Source organism: Engystomops pustulosus, unplaced genomic scaffold (genome assembly GCF_040894005.1).
Source record: "Engystomops pustulosus unplaced genomic scaffold, aEngPut4.maternal MAT_SCAFFOLD_339, whole genome shotgun sequence".
Lineage (NCBI taxonomy): Eukaryota > Metazoa > Chordata > Amphibia > Anura > Leptodactylidae > Engystomops > Engystomops pustulosus.
In genome coordinates, this window is record NW_027285218.1 from 22029 (window position 1) to 45000 (window position 22972).

Genomic DNA, 22972 nt, shown 5'->3' on the forward strand with positions numbered 1-22972 from the left:
CCTATAATAGGTGAACCCCGCGTGGCCTGGGGTGTGCCGGATGTGGACATCCACCAGGCGAGCCTCACTAGCTATGCTATTAAGAGCGACGCTATCATAAGTCAGCTTGTCTCTGGAACCTCCCCTATCCTGGGACCTCGTGACAGCATTGAAGTCCCCTCCAAAGACCACCTGCCGATTTGTAAAAAGGTAGGGCTTGATCCTCATAAAGAGACACTTCCTGTCCCACTTGGACTGGGGACCATAGATGTTAATTAGGCGAAGTTCTTGTCCCTTCATGAGGACATCCAGGATCAGGAACCTCCCCATTTCCAACTCAATAACTCGTCTGCATTCTACTGGTGCGGTAAGAAGTACCGCCACTCCGCTATACGGCTCGGCCGCAAGAGACCAATAGGAAGGCCCGTGTCTCCATTCCCTCTTAGCTTTAAACACGGCCGCCAAATCTGGCAGCCTGGTCTCCTGCAAAAATAAAATGTCGGCTTCAACGCGGCCGAGAAAATCAAAGGCCGCAAATCTAGCTGCATCAGACTTAATGCTGGCGACATTAATGGACGCCAGCGTCAACGGAGTGGGTGCCGCCATCATGAGTGATTGAGTTAGACGGCTTTCTTCTTTCCACCCCCCTCCTTATCACCGTCTGACGAGGAGCAACCTCTACGCTTTAGGGAGACAGACATATCCATTGCCCCCCTGGTCACCCCACCGTCAGACTCATCGTCCCCATCAGCAGACTACGGGCCAGGATCCCCCCTCGAGGACCTTTCATCCTCCGAGGAGGGAGACTCGGCGCCCCCCACAGGACCTACCGCCGCTGGATCCTTACCCCCTACCTCCTCTTCCAAGGAGGAGATATCCTTAAGGGCTTGGAAACGGTTCAGAGGGAGGTGGTTTGGCCTTCCTTTGAAGCAGCTGAAGCTTTTACCGCTTTGTTTTTCTTTTTGGCACCTTCTTACGTTTTTCATCTAGCCACCTCCTATTGTCCACATCCATACTCTCATAAGGAGAGGAACCAGTGGTGATGGCCTCTTCCTCTCTCTCCAGCCTCCTGACCTCTTCATCCAATTCCTGGTACCCCAGGGCCTCACCCCAGCAGCCGGGGCTCCCCAAGCTCTCTGCTCCTTCCACGGTCTTCAAGTCGCCTCAACTGGACCTGTATGTGGGGGGATGTATAATTGGGCTACTAGTCGGGGTTAATGCTTGATAATCCTGATGATGAGAATCTGCTCCACATTCCAGACCATTGCTAATTATCCATTGGATTCATCCATCAGAGGGACCAGGACAGCGGGAAGTCAGAGAAAGGAGGGTCCAGGGAGAAAACAATGGAGGAGGAAGACAAACAGTGATACATTGTTATATCCGCAAACATGACCCGGACAACCCCCTCCCCCCCATGTAATATCACACATGTAATACACCCCCTCCCCCCATGTAATATCACACATGTAATACACCCCTCCCCCCATGTAATATCACACATGTAATACACCCCTCCCCCCATGTAATATCACACATGTAATACACCCCTCCCCCCATGTAATATCACACATGTAATACACCCCCTTCCCCCATGTAATATCACACATGTAATACACCCCTCCCCCATGTAATATCACACATGTAATACACCCCTCCCCCCATGTAATATCACACATGTAATACACCCCCTCCCCCATGTAATATCACACATGTAATACACCCCCTCCCCCATGTAATATCACACATGTAATACACCCCCTCCCCCCATGTAATATCACACATGTAATACACCCCTCCCCCCATGTAATATCACACATGTAATACACCCCTCCCCCCATGTAATATCACACATGTAATACACCCCCCATGTAATATCACACATGTAATACACCCCTCCCCCCATGTAATATCACACATGTAATACACCCCTCCCCCCATGTAATATCACACATGTAATACACCCCCCTCCCCCCATGTAATATCACACATGTAATACACCCCTCCCCCATGTAATATCACACATGTAATACACCCCTCCCCCATGTAATATCACACAAGTAATACACCCCTCCCCCCATGTAATATCACACATGTAATACACCCCCTCCCCCCATGTAATATCACACATGTAATACACCCCCCTCCCCCATGTAATATTACACATGTAATACACCCCTCCCCCCATGTAATATCACACATGTAATACACCCCCTCCCCCATGTAATATCACACATGTAAAACACCCCCTCCCCCCATGTAATATCACACATGTAATACACCCCTCCCCCCATGTAATATCACACATGTAATACACCCCCCTCCCCCCATGTAATATCACACATGTAATACACCCCTCCCCCCATGTAATATTACACATGTAATACACCCCTCCCCCCATGTAATATCACACATGTAATACACCCCCTCCCCCCATGTAATATCACACATGTAGTATACCACCTCCCCCCATGTAATATCACACATGTAATACACCCCCCTCCCCATGTAATATCACACATGTAATACACCCCCTCCCCCCATGTAATATCACACATGTAATACACCCCCTCCCCCCATGTAATATCACACATGTAATACACCCCTCCCCCCATGTAATATCACACATGTAATACACCCCTCCCCCCATGTAATATCACACATGTAATACACCCCCTCCCCCATGTAATATCACACATGTAATACACCCCTCCCCCCATGTAATATCACACATGTAATACACCCCCCTCCCCCCATGTAATATCACACATGTAATACACCCCCCTCCCCCCATGTAATATCACACATGTAATACACCCCCTCCCCCATGTAATATCACACATGTAATACACCCCCTCCCCCATGTAATATCACACATGTAATACACCCCCTCCCCCATGTAATATCACACATGTAATACACCCCCTCCCCCCATGTAATATCATACATGTAATACAACCCCTCCCCCATGTAATATCACACATGTAATACACCCCTCCCCCCATGTAATATCACACATGTAATACACCCCTCCCCCCATGTAATATCACACATGTAATACACCCTCCTCCCCCATGTAATATCACACATGTAATACACCCCCCTCCCCCATGTAATATCACACATGTAATACACCCCCTCCCCCATGTAATATCACACATGTAATACACCCCTCCCCCCATGTAATATCACACATATAATACATCCCCTCCCCCATGTAATATCACACATGTAATACACCCCCTCCCCCCATGTAATATCACACATGTAATACACCCCTCCCCCATGTAATATCACACATGTAATACACCCCCTCCCCCATGTAATATCACACATGTAATACACCCCTCCCCCCATGTAATATCACACATGTAATACACCCCCTCCCCCCATGTAATATCACACATGTAATACACCCCTCCCCCATGTAATATCACACATGTAATACACCCCTCCCCCATGTAATATCACACATGTAATACACCCCTCCCCCCATGTAATATCACACATGTAATACACCCCCCTCCCCCATGTAATATCACACATGTAATACACCCCTCCCCCATGTAATATCACACATGTAATACACCCCCTCCCCCCCCATGTAATATCACACATGTAATACACCCCCTCCCCCATGTAATATCACACATGTAATACACCCCCTCCCCCATGTAATATCACACATGTAATACACCCCTCCCCCATGTAATATCACACATGTAATACACCCCCTCCCCCCCATGTAATATCACACATGTAATACACCCCCTCCCCCCATGTAATATCACACATGTAATACACCCCCTCCCCCCATGTAATATCATACATGTAATACACCCCTCCCCCATGTAATATCACACATGTAATACACCCCCCTCCCCCCATGTAATATCACACATGTAATACACCCCTCCCCCATGTAATATCACACATGTAATACACCCCCTCCCCCATGTAATATCACACATGTAATACACCTCCTCCCCCCATGTAATATCACACATGTAATACACCCCTCCCCCATGTAATATCACACATGTAATACACCCCCTCCCCCATGTAATATCACACATGTAATACACCCCCTCCCCCATGTAATATCACACATGTAATACACCCCTCCCTCCCCCATGTAATATCACACATGTAATACACCCCCTCCCATCATGTAATATCACACATGTAATACACCCCCCTCCCCCATGTAATATCACACATGTAATACACCCCCTCCCCCATGTAATATCACACATGTAATACACCCCTCCCCCATGTAATATCACACATGTAATACACCCCCTCCCCCCATGTAATATCACACATGTAATACACCCCCTCCCCCCATGTAATATCACACATGTAATACACCCCCTCCCCCATGTAATATCACACATGTAATACACCCCTCCCCCATGTAATATCACACATGTAATACACCCTCCTCCCCCATGTAATATCACACATGTAATACACCCCCTCCCCCCATGTAATATCACACATGTAATACACCCCCCTCCCCCCCATGTAATATCACACATGTAATACACCCCCTCCCCCCATGTAATATCACACATGTAATACACCCCCTCCTCCCATGTAATATCACACATGTAATACACCCCCTCCCCATGTAATATCACACATGTAATACACCCCCCTCCCCCCATGTAATATCACACATGTAATACACCCCCTCCCCCCATGTAATATCACACATGTAATACACCCTCCTCCCCCATGTAATATCACACATGTAATACACCCCCCTCCCCCCATGTAATATCACACATGTAATACACCCCCCTCCCCCATGTAATATCACACATGTAATACACCCCCCTCCCCTCATGTAATATCACACATGTAATACACCCCCCTCCCCCCATGTAATATCACACATGTAATACACCCCCCTCCCCCCATGTAATATCACACATGTAATACACCCCCTCCCCCCATGTAATATCATACATGTAATACGCCCCCCTCCCCCATGTAATATCACACATGTAATACACCCCCTCCCCCCATGTAATATCACACATGTAATACACCCCCTCCCCCCATGTAATATCACACATGTAATACACCCCCTCCCCCCATGTAATATCACACATGTAATACACCCCCTCCCCCCATGTAATATCACACATGTAATACACCCCCCTCCCCCCATGTAATATCACACATGTAATACACCCCCTCCCCCCATGTAATATCACACATGTAATACACCCCCTCCCCCCATGTAATATCACACATGTAATACACCCCTCCCCCCATGTAATATCACACATGTAATACACCCCTCCCCCCATGTAATATCACACATGTAATACACCCCTCCCCCCATGTAATATCCTCCCCCAGTATTGGGGACCTCCCGGGGCGTGCGCTCAGTGGAGGCCGGGGATGGAAGCCACACAGCCCATTGTATACTACACTCTCCAGCAGGATGATATAGAGCAGCTTGCAGGGACTTTCCATTAGGCGTTTCCTGCTGGATGCCTCCGTCTGCCAGGATAATTCCATAGGATATATTCAGGATGTGAACAATTCTAGATTTATTAACCCTTCACATTCTGCTGAGGTTTTATTATCAAATAATTTAATATAAAAAATGCATGAAAATGGCATATACAGATATATACAGGAGCTGTATACAGGTCACCCCCGCAGTCTTCACAGTGCTACACGGGAGCCCCCGTATACAGATACCGCCTTATACATGGCACCAGAGAAAGGCTCCAATAATAGTGGACAACTGCTCATCTGGAGGGTAAAGGGTCAGCTGGGTAATGGTCGTCACAGTCTGGGGGCGGCTCCAGGGGCTGTCCGTGGCTGGTGAGACCACGTGTTGGCACAGAGTGATCACAGGAATCATAAACAGAATGGACAGAATCCGAGTAGCTTCTTCAGGATGAAAGGAGGTCACGAGGAACGAGCGTAGGCTTAGGCTTCGGGTGCTCCTACCCTCAGAGCAGACATGGCAGCTGGTGAAGGGTGGGCTGCTGGAGGCACATAGCCGTGGTCCTACTGGTCACAACAGCCGGGCACACGTGGCACAGGTCTCCATCATGCTCCATCCCTTATGTCACAGAAGATATGGAAGGATGGGCACACGTAGGCACAGAGGGCAGAGGTCATTAGGGAAGGTTAAATATATAAGGCACAGGTTTCCCATCTACTGCTCCGAGCCACGGTCTTTCATGACCTCCGGGAAAAGAGGTGGTCACAACGGGCGGGCACACGTAGGCGCAGGTTTCTCCACTTGTGCCCAGACCCTCAGATCACACATGGCAGCCTCCGAGATCACAGAAAGTATCATAGGCACTGGCTTCCGATCTCGTGGTAGGAGCCACGGCAGCCGTGGAGAACGGTCACATGTTGGCACAGATTTCCAGTCTCTCCCTGAGCCCTGGTCTGGGAGCCTTTAGGGTCCTGTGTTGGCACGGGCCAGGAGGCAGCCACCATCCGTGGGCTCATAGTCATGGCAATACACAACGTCCCAATGCCCAGGGGCAGAAATTCAGTAGAACGGCGCCGAGCCTCCAGACATCTTCTCAGCCGGAACAATCTGCTGCAGACTGGACAGGATCTTCTTCTGATGGCCGGCCAGGGTGACCCCAATCCGCAGCAGGTCTCTGCAGGAAACAAAATTGACATTTCATGATCTACCAGCGGTCACATGACTTGGCACCCCCCCCCCCCCCTCATACAGGTCACCCCCCCCCCCACAGGTCACGCCCCCACCACCACCACCACCATACAGGTCACGCCCCCCCCCCCCCCCCCACCACCATACAGGTCACGCCCCCCCCTCCCACCATACAGGTCACGCCCCCCACCACCACCACCACCATACAGGTCACGCCCCCCCCCTCCCACCATACAGGTCACGGCCCCCCAGTCCGCACATACTCTGTGGTCATCTGCCGCACTCGGCTGAAGGTGGTGAACCCGGCGTTCCTGAATCCGTCTTCGTACCGCCCCATTTTGATGGCGTGTAGCCACTCGCCCACTGAGGAGAAGGAGGAGTAGTGGGGCGTGCGCTGGTCCAGGAGCGGCTGCGAGCTTCTGCGTGAGACACAAAGATTGGAGACGCTGCACAATACAATCACCCCATTATCTGCTCTACGCCCAGAAACTTCCTCTGCTTCCTGCAAACCCTGGAACACTGACCCCCGGCCTGACCTGCAGAGCATTCCTCCGCACAGCACTTCCTCTTCACAGCTCCGTTAACCCCTGCCCTCCTGTGTGGCGCCACATATGGGGGGGGAAGTGCTCTGTACTAGTGCCCCAGCTCTTACCCCGGCTGCTCCCGGACGGTGATCTTCAGGCTGGCCGGGTTGCGGATGAGTTTGTCCAGAGCGCTCACGATCTCGTTAAAGCGCGGACGGACGGCTCGATCCCGCTGCCAGCAGTCCAGCATCAGCTGGTGGAGAGCCGACGGGCACTCAGGTGGCGCGGGCAGCCGGTAGTCCTGCTCAATAGCATTGATCACCTGAAGGAAGTAGATGCCAAATTAGTCCCTGAGCGGTGACCCCCCCCCCTCCCCTGCGCAGGCTCCTGCCTCCCCCCCTGCGCAGGCTCCTGCACTCACATCCTGGTTGGACATGTCCCAGTATGGACGCTCTCCGAATGACATGACCTCCCACATGACTATTCCGTAGCCCCACACGTCACTGGATGAGGTGAATTTACGGAAGGCGATGGCTTCTGGTGCCGTCCATCTGATCGGGATTTTACCGCCCTAAGAACAGAGGATGAAGGCGAGTGAGATCCGGAGGGATTGTTACATTAACCCCTTCCCCTCTGTGCTGTGCCCAGCCCCTTCTCCATTAGGTATCATCCACCATCATGTCCCCCGGCCTGAGGCCACTACTCACCAGACAGGAGGTGTATGTGGGGTCGGTTGATCCCTCTTGTAAGAACCGGGACAATCCAAAGTCAGACACTTTGCAAACTAAATTACTGTTCACCAATATGTTCCGCGCCGCGAGGTCCCGGTGAACGTAATTCATCTCTGCCAGATATCGCATGCCGGAGGCGATTCCCCGCAGCATCCCCACCAGCTGGATCGGAGTAAACTGACCATCATTTTGCTTTAAAAACAAGAAATATTCATGAATATCCTGTAACCTAACCCCCAACCGGCCCGAAAAAGACCCCGGCCCCATCCGGCCCGATGATGAAGACCCCGGCCCCATCTGCCCACTAATAAACCCCATTACAATCACATATTCATCCAACCCCTTTACTCCAACCCCTCAACCATCCTGTGATAAACTCCACTTCAGAGTCCCCACTATCCTGTGACAGACCCCACACCAGCTCCTCTGAAAGACCCCACTACCTCTAATAAAGGTGGGAGGTAGGAGGAGACTAAATGTGACAGAGAGGCCGGATGTCGTCTCACCCTGAGGAAGGAGTCTAGGGCGCCATTCTCCATGTACTCGGTGATGATCATGACGGGGCAGTTGTTGGTGATGACTCCTTCCAGGTGGATGATGTTGGGATGATGGAATTGGCCCATGATGCTGGCCTCGCTCAGGAACTCCCGCCGCTGGCGCTCCGTGTAGCCGCCCTTCAGAGTCTTGATGGCCACGTAATTCTCCTTCTTCCCCGGGACCTTAAGTCTCCCACGACAGACCTCTCCGAACTCCCCTGTAAGAGAGCGCGGGTCAGGGGGGTACGAGACAGTCCTGAGCCGTCAGCCAGGCCCGGGGTCCATCACACTCACCAGCACCGATCACCTCCTCGATCTTCACGTAGGAGACGTCAATCTCTTTGGCAAATTCTCTCACCGCTTCGTTAGGGTCTTCGTAGGTGAACGGATCAATGTACAGCTTGGTATCTGACACAAAAATAAGGCAATTACAAGAGACGCTGAGCTCCAGGAGCCCCCAGATCCATCGTCCGGGAATCGAGACGCTGAGCTCCGGGAGCCCCAGATCCATCATCCAGGAATCGAGACGCTGAGCTCCGGGAGCCCCCAGATCCATCATCCGGGAATCGAGACGCTGAGCTCCGGGAGCCCCCAGATCCATCGTCCGGGAATCGAGACGCTGAGCTCCGGGAGCCCCCAGATCCATCGTCCGGGAATCGAGACGCTGAGCTCTGGGAGCCCCCAGATCCATCGTCCGGGAATCGAGACGCTGAGCTCCGGGAGCCCCCAGATCCATCGTCCGGGAATCGAGACGCTGAGCTCCGGGAGCCCCCAGATCCATCGTCCGGGAATCGAGACGCTGAGCTCCGGGAGCCCCCAGATCCATCGTCCGGGAATCGAGACGCTGAGCTCCGGGAGCCCCCAGATCCATCGTCCGGGAATCGAGACGCTGAGCTCCGGGAGCCCCCAGATCCATCGTCCGGGTATCGAGACGCTGAGCTCCGGGAGCCCCCAGATCCATCGTCCGGGAATCGAGACGCTGAGCTCCGGGAGCCCCCAGATCCATCGTCCGGGAATCGAGACGCAGAGCTCCGGGAGCCCCCAGATACATCATCCGGGAATCGAGACGCAGAGCTCCGGGAGCCCCCAGATACATGATCCGGGAATCGAGACGCAGAGCTCCGGGAGCCCCCAGATACATCATCCGGGAATCGAGACGCTGAGCTCCGGGAGCCCCCAGATCCATCGTCCGGGAATCGAGACGCTGAGCTCCGGGAGCCCCCAGATCCATCGTCCGGGAATCGAGACGCTGAGCTCCGGGAGCCCCCAGATCCATCGTCCGGGAATCGAGACGCTGAGCTCCGGGAGCCCCCAGATCCATCATCCGGGAATCGAGACGCTGAGCTCCGGGAGCCCCCAGATCCATCATCCGGGAATCGAGACGCTGAGCTCCAGGAGCCCCCAGATCCATCATCCGGGAATCGAGACGCTGAGCACCGGGAGCTCCCAGATACATCATCCGGGAATCGAGACGCTGAGCTCCAGGAGCCCCCAGATCCATCGTCCGGGAATCGAGACGCAGAGCTCCGGTGATGTCATATCAGGCACAAAGAAACCTCAGGATCAGGACACAACACTTACTGTGCCCGATGAGGTACTGTCCCGGCTTATCCGAATACTCCGGCTCCTTGTTGCTGCCATGTTTCCTGTAAAGACAGAGGGGAGATCACATTAATTACATTTAGGACAAGGGGGCGGGGCTGTGACCACCTCTCACACAGGATATACAGGCAGGGGGCGGGGCTGTGCCTACCTTTCACACAGGATATACAGGCAGGGGGCGGGGCTGTGACCACCTCTCACACAGGATATACAGGCAGGCGGCGGGGCTGTGACCACCTCTCACAGGGGATGTCACAGGCAGGGGGCGGGGCTGTGACCTCTCACACGGGATATACAGGCAGGGGGCGGGGCTGTGCCTACCTTTCACACAGGATATACAGGCAGGGGGGGCGGGGCTGTGACTACCTCTCATACTTACCTCACACACACTACTGCAATGATGATGACGATGAGAATTAGGACTGTCCCAACTCCTACTGTCCCGGCGATGAGCTCCACCTGCGGCTGGGCCTTCTCTGGGTCTGGAAGAAGAAATGCCCCTATAAGTACACAGGAGGGTTAAGGGGGTGTCAGGCTGAGGTATTATTAGTGCTCATGCCCTCCTGCCCGCGGCTTACCCTGCGCCATTGTCTGGAACGTGTTGTCTCCACTGAAGGCGCCATATCCGGCTTCGGTCCGGGCTCGCACCTGCACCACGTAGACGGTCCCTGCGCTCAGCCCCTCCAGCAGGGCCTGGGTCCCGGGGGTCTTCAGGAATCTGATGAAGGGTCTCTCCCGATCCTGTGGAGAGGGCAGTAGCTGAAGCTCTGGTCTCTTCTCGTTAGTAATTGGGGGTCCTGCGCCCTGACCTACCTTCTCATAATACTTGACTTCATAATCCAGAATGTTGCCCCTGTTAGGAGACTGCGGGGGTCCCGGGGGGTTCCACCTTAAGGACAAGGAGGAGGCGGACGCAGCGGTCTGCTGGATTCCCATCACGGCGTGGGGCACTGTAGGATGAAGAGATAGCGGGGGTCAGTGCTGCGTCCTACGGGGGGTACATACATACGCAGATCAATCGCTCCACTCACGGTCGCGGTCTATGGTGACATTAAGCTCCTCCCCCAAGGCGGGCGCACCGCTGCGCTCCGACACGCCATTCAATGCCAGGACGCGGAAGTTGTAAATGACTTGAGGGCGGAGTCCGGAGACTCGGAGTTTGCGTTCCTCTACTTTTTGTGGACTGGGTGTGAAGAAGAGGCGGGAGCAGGGCACCCAGCCCCCTCCGGCGGAGTACTCCCGGCACCGCACCTCGTAGTACACGTCCTGGCGCCCCCCAGAATCCTGCGGCTCGCTCCACTCCAGATCAACAGTGGATCCATTAAGATTGGACACGATGCTGCGCGGAGGGGACGGCGGCTCTGCGGAAGAGGGAGAGCGGGTCAGAACACCACATGTGGCCACAGGGGGCGCTGCTGGTGGGGGGAGAGCACTTACTGGTGCATGGATCAGTGGCCGGGTCCTGGGGGGCCCGGTAATACCCCGCTCTGCAGGTGCAGACTGTGGCTCCAGCGCTGGTGGAGAGACTGTGCTGCGGACACGTCTGGCAGGGCGACTCTCCCGACTCCTGCTTAAAGTATCCCAGGGGACACGCTGCAGAGGAAAGGAAAAAGTGTCAGCTCTTCAGACAATGGCTCCAATCACTGATTCAAGGGTAATGGGAAGAAAAGTATCAGAAGCCGGTGGTCTCCGATACTGAGGAGGGAGAAGGGTTAATGAGCGGTGGTCTCTGATACACAGGAGGGAGAAGGGTTAATGAGCGGTGGTCTCTGATACACAGGAGGGAGAAGGGTTAATGAGCGGTGGTCTCTGATACACAGGAGGGAGAAGGGTTAATGAGCGGTGGTCTCTGATACTGAGGAGGGGAAGGGTTAATGAGCGGTGGTCTCTGATACTGAGGAGGGAGAAGGGTTAATGAGCGGTGGTCTCTGATACTGAGGAGGGAGAAGGGTTAATGAGCGGTGGTCTCTGATACTGAGGAGGGGAAGGGTTAATGAGCGGTGGTCTCTGATACTGAGGAGGGGAAGGGTTAATGAGCGGTGGTCTCTGATACTGAGGAGGGGAAGGGTTAATGAGCGGTGGTCTCTGATACTGAGGAGGGGAAGGGTTAATGAGCGGTGGTCTCTGATACTGAGGAGGGGAAGGGTTAATGAGCGGTGGTCTCTGATACTGAGGAGGGGAAGGGTTAATGAGCGGTGGTCTCTGATACACAGGAGGGGAAGGGTTAATGAGCGGTGGTCTCTGATACACAGGAGGGGAAGGGTTAATGAGCGGTGGTCTCTGATACACAGGAGGGGAAGGGTTAATGAGCGGTGGTCTCTGATACACAGGAGGGGAAGGGTTAATGAGCGGTGGTCTCTGATACACAGGAGGGGAAGGGTTAATGAGCGGTGGTCTCTGATACACAGGAGGGGAAGGGTTAATGAGCGGTGGTCTCTGATACACAGGAGGGGAAGGGTTAATGAGCGGTGGTCTCTGATACACAGGAGGGGAAGGGTTAATGAGCGGTGGTCTCCGATACTGAGGAGGGAGAAGGGTTAATGAGCGGTGGTCTCTGATACACAGGAGGGAGAAGGGTTAATGAGCGGTGGTCTCTGATACACAGGAGGGAGAAGGGTTAATGAGCGGTGGTCTCTGATACACAGGAGGGAGAAGGGTTAATGAGCGGTGGTCTCTGATACTGAGGAGGGGAAGGGTTAATGAGCGGTGGTCTCTGATACTGAGGAGGGAGAAGGGTTAATGAGCGGTGGTCTCTGATACTGAGGAGGGAGAAGGGTTAATGAGCGGTGGTCTCTGATACTGAGGAGGGGAAGGGTTAATGAGCGGTGGTCTCTGATACTGAGGAGGGGAAGGGTTAATGAGCGGTGGTCTCTGATACTGAGGAGGGGAAGGGTTAATGAGCGGTGGTCTCTGATACTGAGGAGGGGAAGGGTTAATGAGCGGTGGTCTCTGATACTGAGGAGGGGAAGGGTTAATGAGCGGTGGTCTCTGATACTGAGGAGGGGAAGGGTTAATGAGCGGTGGTCTCTGATACACAGGAGGGGAAGGGTTAATGAGCGGTGGTCTCTGATACACAGGAGGGGAAGGGTTAATGAGCGGTGGTCTCTGATACACAGGAGGGGAAGGGTTAATGAGCGGTGGTCTCTGATACACAGGAGGGGAAGGGTTAATGAGCGGTGGTCTCTGATACACAGGAGGGGAAGGGTTAATGAGCGGTGGTCTCTGATACACAGGAGGGGAAGGGTTAATGAGCGGTGGTCTCTGATACACAGGAGGGGAAGGGTTAATGAGCGGTGGTCTCTGATACACAGGAGGGGAAGGGTTAATGAGCGGTGGTCTCTGATACACAGGAGGGGAAGGGTTAATGAGCGGTGGTCTCTGATACACAGGAGGGGAAGGGTTAATGAGCGGTGGTCTCTGATACACAGGAGGGGAAGGGTTAATGAGCGGTGGTCTCTGATACACAGGAGGGGAAGGGTTAATGAGCGGTGGTCTCTGATACACAGGAGGGGAAGGGTTAATGAGCGGTGGTCTCTGATACACAGGAGGGGAAGGGTTAATGAGCGGTGGTCTCTGATACACAGGAGGGGAAGGGTTAATGAGCGGTGGTCTCTGATACACAGGAGGGGAAGGGTTAATGAGCGGTGGTCTCTGATACACAGGAGGGGAAGGGTTAATGAGCGGTGGTCTCTGATACACAGGAGGGGAAGGGTTAATGAGCGGTGGTCTCTGATACACAGGAGGGGAAGGGTTAATGAGCGGTGGTCTCTGATACACAGGAGGGGAAGGGTTAATGAGCGGTGGTCTCTGATACACAGGAGGGGAAGGGTTAATGAGCGGTGGTCTCTGATACACAGGAGGGGAAGGGTTAATGAGCGGTGGTCTCTGATACACAGGAGGGGAAGGGTTAATGAGCGGTGGTCTCTGATACACAGGAGGGGAAGGGTTAATGAGCGGTGGTCTCTGATACACAGGAGGGGAAGGGTTAATGAGCGGTGGTCTCTGATACACAGGAGGGGAAGGGTTAATGAGCGGTGGTCTCTGATACACAGGAGGGGAAGGGTTAATGAGCGGTGGTCTCTGATACACAGGAGGGGAAGGGTTAATGAGCGGTGGTCTCTGATACACAGGAGGGGAAGGGTTAATGAGCGGTGGTCTCTGATACACAGGAGGGGAAGGGTTAATGAGCGGTGGTCTCTGATACACAGGAGGGGAAGGGTTAATGAGCGGTGGTCTCTGATACACAGGAGGGGAAGGGTTAATGAGCGGTGGTCTCTGATACACAGGAGGGGAAGGGTTAATGAGCGGTGGTCTCTGATACACAGGAGGGGAAGGGTTAATGAGCGGTGGTCTCTGATACACAGGAGGGGAAGGGTTAATGAGCGGTGGTCTCTGATACACAGGAGGGGAAGGGTTAATGAGCGGTGGTCTCTGATACACAGGAGGGGAAGGGTTAATGAGCGGTGGTCTCTGATACACAGGAGGGGAAGGGTTAATGAGCGGTGGTCTCTGATACACAGGAGGGGAAGGGTTAATGAGCGGTGGTCTCTGATACACAGGAGGGGAAGGGTTAATGAGCGGTGGTCTCTGATACACAGGAGGGGAAGGGTTAATGAGCGGTGGTCTCTGATACACAGGAGGGGAAGGGTTAATGAGCGGTGGTCTCTGATACACAGGAGGGGAAGGGTTAATGAGCGGTGGTCTCTGATACACAGGAGGGGAAGGGTTAATGAGCGGTGGTCTCTGATACACAGGAGGGGAAGGGTTAATGAGCGGTGGTCTCTGATACACAGGAGGGGAAGGGTTAATGAGCGGTGGTCTCTGATACACAGGAGGGGAAGGGTTAATGAGCGGTGGTCTCTGATACACAGGAGGGAGAAGGGTTAATGAGCGGTGGTCTCTGATACACAGGAGGGAGAAGGGTTAATGAGCGGTGGTCTCTGATACTGAGGAGGGGAAGGGTTAATGAGCGGTGGTCTCTGATACTGAGGAGGGGAAGGGTTAATGAGCGGTGGTCTCTGATACTGAGGAGGGGAAGGGTTAATGAGCGGTGGTCTCTGATACTGAGGAGGGGAAGGGTTAATGAGCGGTGGTCTCTGATACTGAGGAGGGGAAGGGTTAATGAGCGGTGGTCTCTGATACTGAGGAGGGGAAGGGTTAATGAGCGGTGGTCTCTGATACTGAGGAGGGGAAGGGTTAATGAGCGGTGGTCTCTGATACTGAGGAGGGGAAGGGTTAATGAGCGGTGGTCTCTGATACTGAGGAGGGGAAGGGTTAATGAGCGGTGGTCTCTGATACTGAGGAGGGGAAGGGTTAATGAGCGGTGGTCTCTGATACACAGGAGGGGAAGGGTTAATGAGCGGTGGTCTCTGATACACAGGAGGGGAAGGGTTAATGAGCGGTGGTCTCTGATACTGAGGAGGGAGAAGGGTTAATGAGCGGTGGTCTCTGATACTGAGGAGGGGAAGGGTTAATGAGCGGTGGTCTCTGATACACAGGAGGGGAAGGGTTAATGAGCGGTGGTCTCTGATACACAGGAGGGGAAGGGTTAATGAGCGGTGGTCTCTGATACTGAGGAGGGAGAAGGGTTAATGAGCGGTGGTCTCTGATACTGAGGAGGGAGAAGGGTTAATGAGCGGTGGTCTCTGATACACAGGAGGGGAAGGGTTAATGAGCGGTGGTCTCTGATACACAGGAGGGGAAGGGTTAATGAGCGGTGGTCTCTGATACACAGGAGGGGAAGGGTTAATGAGCGGTGGTCTCTGATACACAGGAGGGGAAGGGTTAATGAGCGGTGGTCTCTGATACACAGGAGGGGAAGGGTTAATGAGCGGTGGTCTCTGATACACAGGAGGGGAAGGGTTAATGAGCGGTGGTCTCTGATACACAGGAGGGGAAGGGTTAATGAGCGGTGGTCTCTGATACACAGGAGGGGAAGGGTTAATGAGCGGTGGTCTCTGATACACAGGAGGGGAAGGGTTAATGAGCGGTGGTCTCTGATACTGAGGAGGGGAAGGGTTAATGAGCGGTGGTCTCTGATACTGAGGAGGGGAAGGGTTAATGAGCGGTGGTCTCTGATACTGAGGAGGGGAAGGGTTAATGAGCGGTGGTCTCTGATACTGAGGAGGGGAAGGGTTAATGAGCGGTGGTCTCTGATACACAGGAGGGGAAGGGTTAATGAGCGGTGGTCTCTGATACACAGGAGGGGAAGGGTTAATGAGCGGTGGTCTCTGATACACAGGAGGGGAAGGGTTAATGAGCGGTGGTCTCTGATACACAGGAGGGGAAGGGTTAATGAGCGGTGGTCTCTGATACTGAGGAGGGGAAGGGTTAATGAGCGGTGGTCTCTGATACTGAGGAGGGGAAGGGTTAATGAGCGGTGGTCTCTGATACACAGGAGGGGAAGGGTTAATGAGCGGTGGTCTCTGATACACAGGAGGGGAAGGGTTAATGAGCGGTGGTCTCTGATACACAGGAGGGGAAGGGTTAATGAGCGGTGGTCTCTGATACACAGGAGGGGAAGGGTTAATGAGCGGTGGTCTCTGATACACAGGAGGGGAAGGGTTAATGAGCGGTGGTCTCTGATACACAGGAGGGGAAGGGTTAATGAGCGGTGGTCTCTGATACACAGGAGGGGAAGGGTTAATGAGCGGTGGTCTCTGATACTGAGGAGGGGAAGGGTTAATGAGCGGTGGTCTCTGATACTGAGGAGGGGAAGGGTTAATGAGCGGTGGTCTCCGATACTGAGGAGGGGAAGGGTTAATGAGCGGTGGTCTCTGATACTGAGGAGGGGAAGGGTTAATGAGCGGTGGTCTCTGATACTGAGGAGGGGAAGGGTTAATGAGCGGTGGTCTCTGATACTGAGGAGGGGAAGGGTTAATGAGCGGTGGTCTCTGATACTGAGGAGGGGAAGGGTTAATGAGCGGTGGTCTCTGATACTGAGGAGGGGAAGGGTTAATGAGCGGTGGTCTCTGATACACAGGAGGGGAAGGGTTAATGAGCGGTGGTCTCTGATACTGAGGAGGGGAAGGGTTAATGAGCGGTGGTCTCTGATACTGAGGAGGGAGAAGGGTTAATGAGCGGTGGTCTCTGATACACAGGAGGGGAAGGGTTAATGAGCGGTGGTCTCTGATACACAGGAGGGGAAGGGTTAATGAGCGGTGGTCTCTGATACACAGGAGGGGAAGGGTTAATGAGCGGTGGTCTCTGATACACAGGAGGGGAAGGGTTAATGAGCGGTGGTCTCTGATACTGAGGAGGGAGAAGGGTTAATGAGCGGTGGTCTCTGATACTGAGGAGGGAGAAGGGTTAATGAGCGGTGGTCTCCGATACTGAGGAGGGAGAAGGGTTAATGGTCTCTGGTTGGGCCCTTCCCCCCTCCTCACATACCTGACATTCCAGGCCCCTTTTGTCTGACACTTCAGAGCCCATGACAGCAGCCGCCCCTCCCCTTATAGCTCGGTGCCCCTCCTCCTGTATTAGGCCTCTCCCCCTATAGCTCAGTGCCCGCTCATCATGTGGTGCCCCTCATGTATTAGGCCCCTCCCCCTATAGCTCAGTGCCTGCTCATCATGTGGTGCCCCTCATGTATTAGGCCCCTCCCCTATAGCTCGGTGCCCCTCCTCCTGCATTAGGCCCCTCCCCCTATAGCTCGGTGCCCCTCCTCCTGTATTAGGCCCCTCCCCTATAGCTCAGTGCCCCTCCTCCTGTATTAGGCCCCTCCCCTATAGCTCAGTGCCCGCTCATCATGTGGTGCCCCTCATGTATTAGGCCCCTTCCCTATAGCTCAGTTCCCCTCCTCCTGTATTAGGCCCCTCCCCTATAGCTCGTGGCCCCTCCCCCTATAGCTCGGTGCCCCTCCTCCTGTATTAGGCCCCTCCCCTATAGCTCGGTGCCCCTCCTCCTGTATTAGGACCCTCCCCCTATAGCTCGGTGGCCCTTCTCCTGTATTAGGCCCCTCCCCCTATAGCTCGGTGCCCCTCCTCCTTATTAGGCCCCTCCCCCTATAGCTCGGTGCCCCTCCTCCTGTATTAGGCCCCTCCCCTATAGCTCGGTGCCCCTCCTCCTGTGTTAGGCTCCTCCCCTATAGCTCGGCGCCCCTCCTCCTGTATTAGGCCCCTCCCCCTATAGCTTGGCGCCCCTCCCCCTATAGCTCGGTGGCCCTTCTCCTGTATTAGGACCCTCCCCCTATAGCTCGGTGCCCCTCCTCCTGTATTAGGCCCCTCCCCCTATAGCTCGGTGCCCCTCCTCCTGTATTAGGCCCCTCCCCCTATAGCTCGGCGCCCCTCCTCCTGTATAAGGCCCCTCCCCTATAGCTCGGCGCCCCTCTTCCTGTATAAGGCCCCTCCCCTATAGCTCGGTGCCCCTCCTCCTGTGTTAGGCTCCTCCCCTATAGCTCGGCGCCCCTCCTCCTGTATTAGGCCCCTCCCCCGCTCTTACCTGTGCACTTGGTGCGCCCGTCTGTCTCCTCCCTCCCGGCCAGGCACACGCAGTCTCCGGCGGCCGGTCTGGCCCACTCTCCGTCCTCCCGGCAGTACATGGTGGGGCGTTTGCCCTCGGCGCCGCTCACACAGTTGCCCTCCACCGACACCACCAGACCCGCGGGCACCGTCTCAGGGAAGCTGGCCAGCGAGGCCACCACCGCCGGGCAGCGCCTGTAGAAGACGCGCACCGCCAGCAGCGCCATGCACGCCCCCTGGTCCAGGAACGCCAGGTACAAGCCGCTCTCCCTCAGGGGGCCCAGGCGCAGCGTCTTGACATTGGAGCGCAAGGATCCCCCTCTGACCCGATCGCTGGGCCGCCCCAGGGTGTCTGCCGCCACCGTGTCCACTTTGATCCAGGGGTTCTCCATCCAGTTTGGGAAGTGGTCGGTGGCCACGTTGGAGTTGGCCGGGTAGTAGTACAGGTTGAAGGTTTCCTTACAGGAACGGCCGGCGCTGGGGATGGAGGCGCACTCCATCATGGTGAAGGTGATCTCCACGTAGATGTGGTGCGCAAGACCACGGGGGATGTAGTTGGTGCGCAGCCAGTTATTCTGCTGCGGGAGGTTGGGATTACAGATCTCATAGGTGCGCACCGGGGTGTTCTCCTCGTCCAGACCCGAACTCTCGTCCCACTGAAAGAAAAGACCATGAGAGAAGAGGAGCCATGATAGGAGTAGTAGTAGTGGTGATGTGACCCGCGCTGAAGCCAGGGAGGGGGGGTGGGCTCAAGGACCGTGGGGACAGAGGAAGAGCCGAGCGGGCCGCGGAGACGGGAGGGAGAGCCGAGCGGGCCGCGGAGACGGGAGGAAGAGCCGAGCGGGCCGCGGAGACGGGAGGAAGAGCCGAGCGGGCCGCGGAGACGGGAGGAAGAGCCGAGCGGGCCGCGGAGACGGGAGGAAGAGCCGAGCGGGCCGCGGAGACGGGAGGAAGAGCCGAGCGGGCCGCGGAGACGGGAGGAAGAGCCGAGCGGGCCGCGGAGACGGGAGGAAGAGCCGAGCGGGCCGCGGAGACGGGAGGAAGAGCCGAGCGGGCCGCGGAGACGGGAGGAAGAGCCGAGCGGGCCGCGGAGACGGGAGGAAGAGCCGAGCGGGCCGCGGAGACGGGAGGAAGAGCCGAGCGGGCCGCGGAGACGGGAGGAAGAGCCGAGCGGGCCGCGGAGACGGGAGGAAGAGCCGAGCGGGCCGCGGAGACGGGAGGAAGAGCCGAGCGGGCCGCGGAGACGGGAGGAAGAGCCGAGCGGGCCGCGGAGACGGGAGGAAGAGCCGAGCGGGCCGCGGAGACGGGAGGAAGAGCCGAGCGGGCCGCGGAGACGGGAGGAAGAGCCGAGCGGGCCGCGGAGACGGGAGGAAGAGCCGAGCGGGCCGCGGAGACGGGAGGAAGAGCCGAGCGGGCCGTGGAGAGACGAGCGGGCCGTGGAGACGGGAGGGGAGACGAGCGGGCCGCGGAGAGACGAGCGGGCCGTGGAGACGGGAGGGGAGACGAGCGGGCCGCGGAGACGGGAGGAAGAGCCGAGCGGGCCGCGGAGACGGGAGGAAGAGACGAGAGGGCCGCGGAGACAGGAGGGGAGACGAGCGGGCCGTGGAGAGACGAGCGGGCCGCGGAGAGACGAGCGGGCCGTGGAGACGGGAGGGGAGACGAGCGGGCCGCGGAGACGGGAGGAAGAGCCGAGCGGGCCGCGGAGACGGGAGGAAGAGACGAGAGGGCCGCGGAGACAGGAGGGGAGACGAGCGGGCCGTGGAGAGACGAGCGGGCCGTGGAGACGGGAGGGGAGACGAGCGGGCCGTGGAGACGGGAGGGGAGACGAGCGGGCCGCGGAGACGGGAGGGGAGACGAGCGGGCCGCGGAGACGGGAGGGGAGACGAGCGGGCCGCGGAGACGGGAGGGGAGACGAGCGGGCCGCGGAGACGGGAGGGGAGACGAGCGGGCCGCGGAGACGGGAGGGGAGACGAGCGGGCCGCGGAGACGGGAGGGGAGACGAGCGGGCCGCGGAGACGGGAGGGGAGACGAGCGGGCCGCGGAGACGGGAGGGGAGACGAGCGGGCCGCGGAGACGGGAGGGGAGACGAGCGGGCCGCGGAGACGGGAGGGGAGACGAGCGGGCCGCGGAGACGGGAAGAGAGACGAGCGGGCCGCGGAGACAGAGGAAGAGACGAGCGGGCCGTGGAGACGGGAGGGGAGCAGGCGGTGGCTACGGGAGGAGATTACTGTATATACTGATGGGTGGGGGAGGGTGAAGGAGGCGGGGCTAACAGCATGATTGGCATTACCTGGCTGCTGGATCGGGGGTAGGTGGTCCAGCCGAGGTCAGAGGTCTCCAGCTTTGTGTTCATGAGTGTAACTGGAATAAGACAGAAGATATCAGTACACCTACCTCTAACCGGTACTTACTGTACACAGGTCACCCCCAACCAGAACCCCAGACCGGCCCATTACATAGTGGCTGGTACAGGTGCGGTGTAGTATAGAGGTAGCAGTGTGTAGATGGTACAGGTGTGGTGTAGTATACAGGTAGCAGTGTATAGATGGTACAGGTGTGGTGTAGTATAGAGGTAGCAGTGTGTAGATGGTACAGGTGTGGTGTAGTATAGAGGTAGCAGTGTATAGATGGTACAGGTGTGGTGTAGTATAGAGGTAGGTACAGGTGGCAGATACACGTGCGGTGTAGTATAGAGGTAGGTACAGGTGGCAGGTACACGTGCGGTGTAGTATAGAGGTAGGTATATGTGGCAGGTACACGTGAGGTAGTATAGAGGTAGGTATATGTGGCAGGTACACGTGCGGTGTAGTATAGAGGTAAATATATGTGGCAGGTACACGTGAGGTGTAGTATAGAGGTAGGTATATGTGGCAGGTACACGTGCGGTGTAGTATAGAGGTAGGTACAGGTGGCAGGTACACGTGCGGTGTAGTATAGAGGTAGGTATATGTGGCAGGTACACGTGCGGTGTAGTATAGAGGTAGGTATATGTGGCAGGTACACGTGCGGTGTAGTATAGAGGTAGGTACAGGTGGCAGGTACACGTGCGGTGTAGTATAGAGGTAGGTACAGGTGGCAGGTACACGTGCGGTGTAGTATAGAGGTAGGTATATGTGGCAGGTACACGTGCGGTGTACTATAGAGGTAGGTATATGTGGCAGGTACACGTGCGGTGTAGTATAGAGGTAGGTATATGTGGCAGGTACACGTGCGGTGTAGTATAGAGGTAGGTATATGTGGCAGGTACACGTGCGGTGTAGTATAGAGGTAGGTACAGGTGGCAGGTACACGTGCGGTGTAGTATAGAGGTAGGTACAGGTGGCAGGTACACGTGCGGTGTAGTATAGAGGTAGGTATATGTGGCAGGTACACGTGCGGTGTAGTATAGAGGTAGGTACAGGTGGCAGGTACACGTGCGGTGTAGTATAGAGGTAGGTACAGGTGGCAGGTACACGTGCGGTGTAGTATAGAGGTAGGTACAGGTGGCAGCTGCCCGCTGTATACACAGTGATAAGTAGTGGAAATCGTAGATACGGCGGGGGGGGGTAAATATTGACTCTTCTACACCAGCGAGTCTAGGACAGGACAAGGGCAGTCCTGGAGAGGAGGGGGTTAACAGCGCCGGCGCTGCCCATTCCCCGCTCGGGTTTCAGGTGTTCACCAGGTGACGGCACAGTCCACCGATCCCGAGGGGCAACTGCCTGCACACAGGCAGCTACATACAGGGCCCCTCCGTATACCACCACATACCATGCACATATATACTGCCCCACACTGTTCTATCTAGCATCATAAAGCCACACGTGGTCATATGTACCTCTATATAGCCACACGTGGTCATATCTACCCCTATATAGCCACACCTGGTCATATCTACCCCTATATAGCCACACCTGGCCATATCTACCCCTATATAGCCACACATGGCCATATATACCCCTATATAGCCACACATGGCCATATCTACCCCTATATAGCCACACATGGCCATATCTACCCCTATATAGCCACACATGGCCATATCTACCCCTATATAGCCACACATGGCCATATCTACCCCTATATAGCCACACATGGCCATATCTACCCCTATATAGCCACACATGCCCATATCTACCCCTATATAGCCACACATGGTCATATCTACCCCTATATAGCCACACATGGTCATATCTACCCCTATATAGCCACACATGGTCATATCTACCCCTATATAGCCACACATGGTCATATCTACCCCTATATAGCCACACATGGTCATATCTACCCCTATATAGCCACACATGGTCATATCTACCCCTATATAGCCACACATGATCATATCTACCCCTATATAGCCACACATGGCCATATCTACCCCTATATAGCCACACGTGGTCATATCTACCCCTATATAGCCACACGTGGCCATATCTAACCCTATATAGCCACACTTGGCCATATCTACCCCTATATAGCCACACGTGGTCATATCTACCCC

General features: G+C 55.4%; 1 protein-coding gene across 2 annotated transcripts in view; it reads right to left on the minus strand.

Moving 5' to 3' along the window:
* Positions 1-5562: 5562 nt before the first annotated feature.
* LOC140110849 (ephrin type-B receptor 4-like) overlaps positions 5563-22972 on the minus strand; it is a 35485-nt gene continuing 18075 nt past the window's right edge. The window contains exons 2-16 of one of the 2 annotated variants that reach the window (XM_072132297.1): positions 20783-20853; positions 18473-19148; positions 11471-11626; positions 11065-11394; positions 10847-10983; positions 10612-10774; positions 10413-10533; positions 10013-10077; positions 8726-8839; positions 8402-8649; positions 7872-8087; positions 7586-7735; positions 7293-7486; positions 6904-7059; positions 5563-6626 (exon numbers count right to left, since the gene is read on the minus strand). In XM_072132297.1, coding sequence (XP_071988398.1) covers positions 6512-6626; positions 6904-7059; positions 7293-7486; positions 7586-7735; positions 7872-8087; positions 8402-8649; positions 8726-8839; positions 10013-10077; positions 10413-10533; positions 10612-10774; positions 10847-10983; positions 11065-11394; positions 11471-11626; positions 18473-19148; positions 20783-20853 — 2912 coding nt within the window. In that variant the 3' untranslated portion in view covers positions 5563-6511. The remainder of the gene's footprint in view (positions 6627-6903; positions 7060-7292; positions 7487-7585; positions 7736-7871; positions 8088-8401; positions 8650-8725; positions 8840-10012; positions 10078-10412; positions 10534-10611; positions 10775-10846; positions 10984-11064; positions 11395-11470; positions 11627-18472; positions 19149-20782; positions 20854-22972) is intronic. The other variant, XM_072132298.1, reaches the window with a different exon arrangement.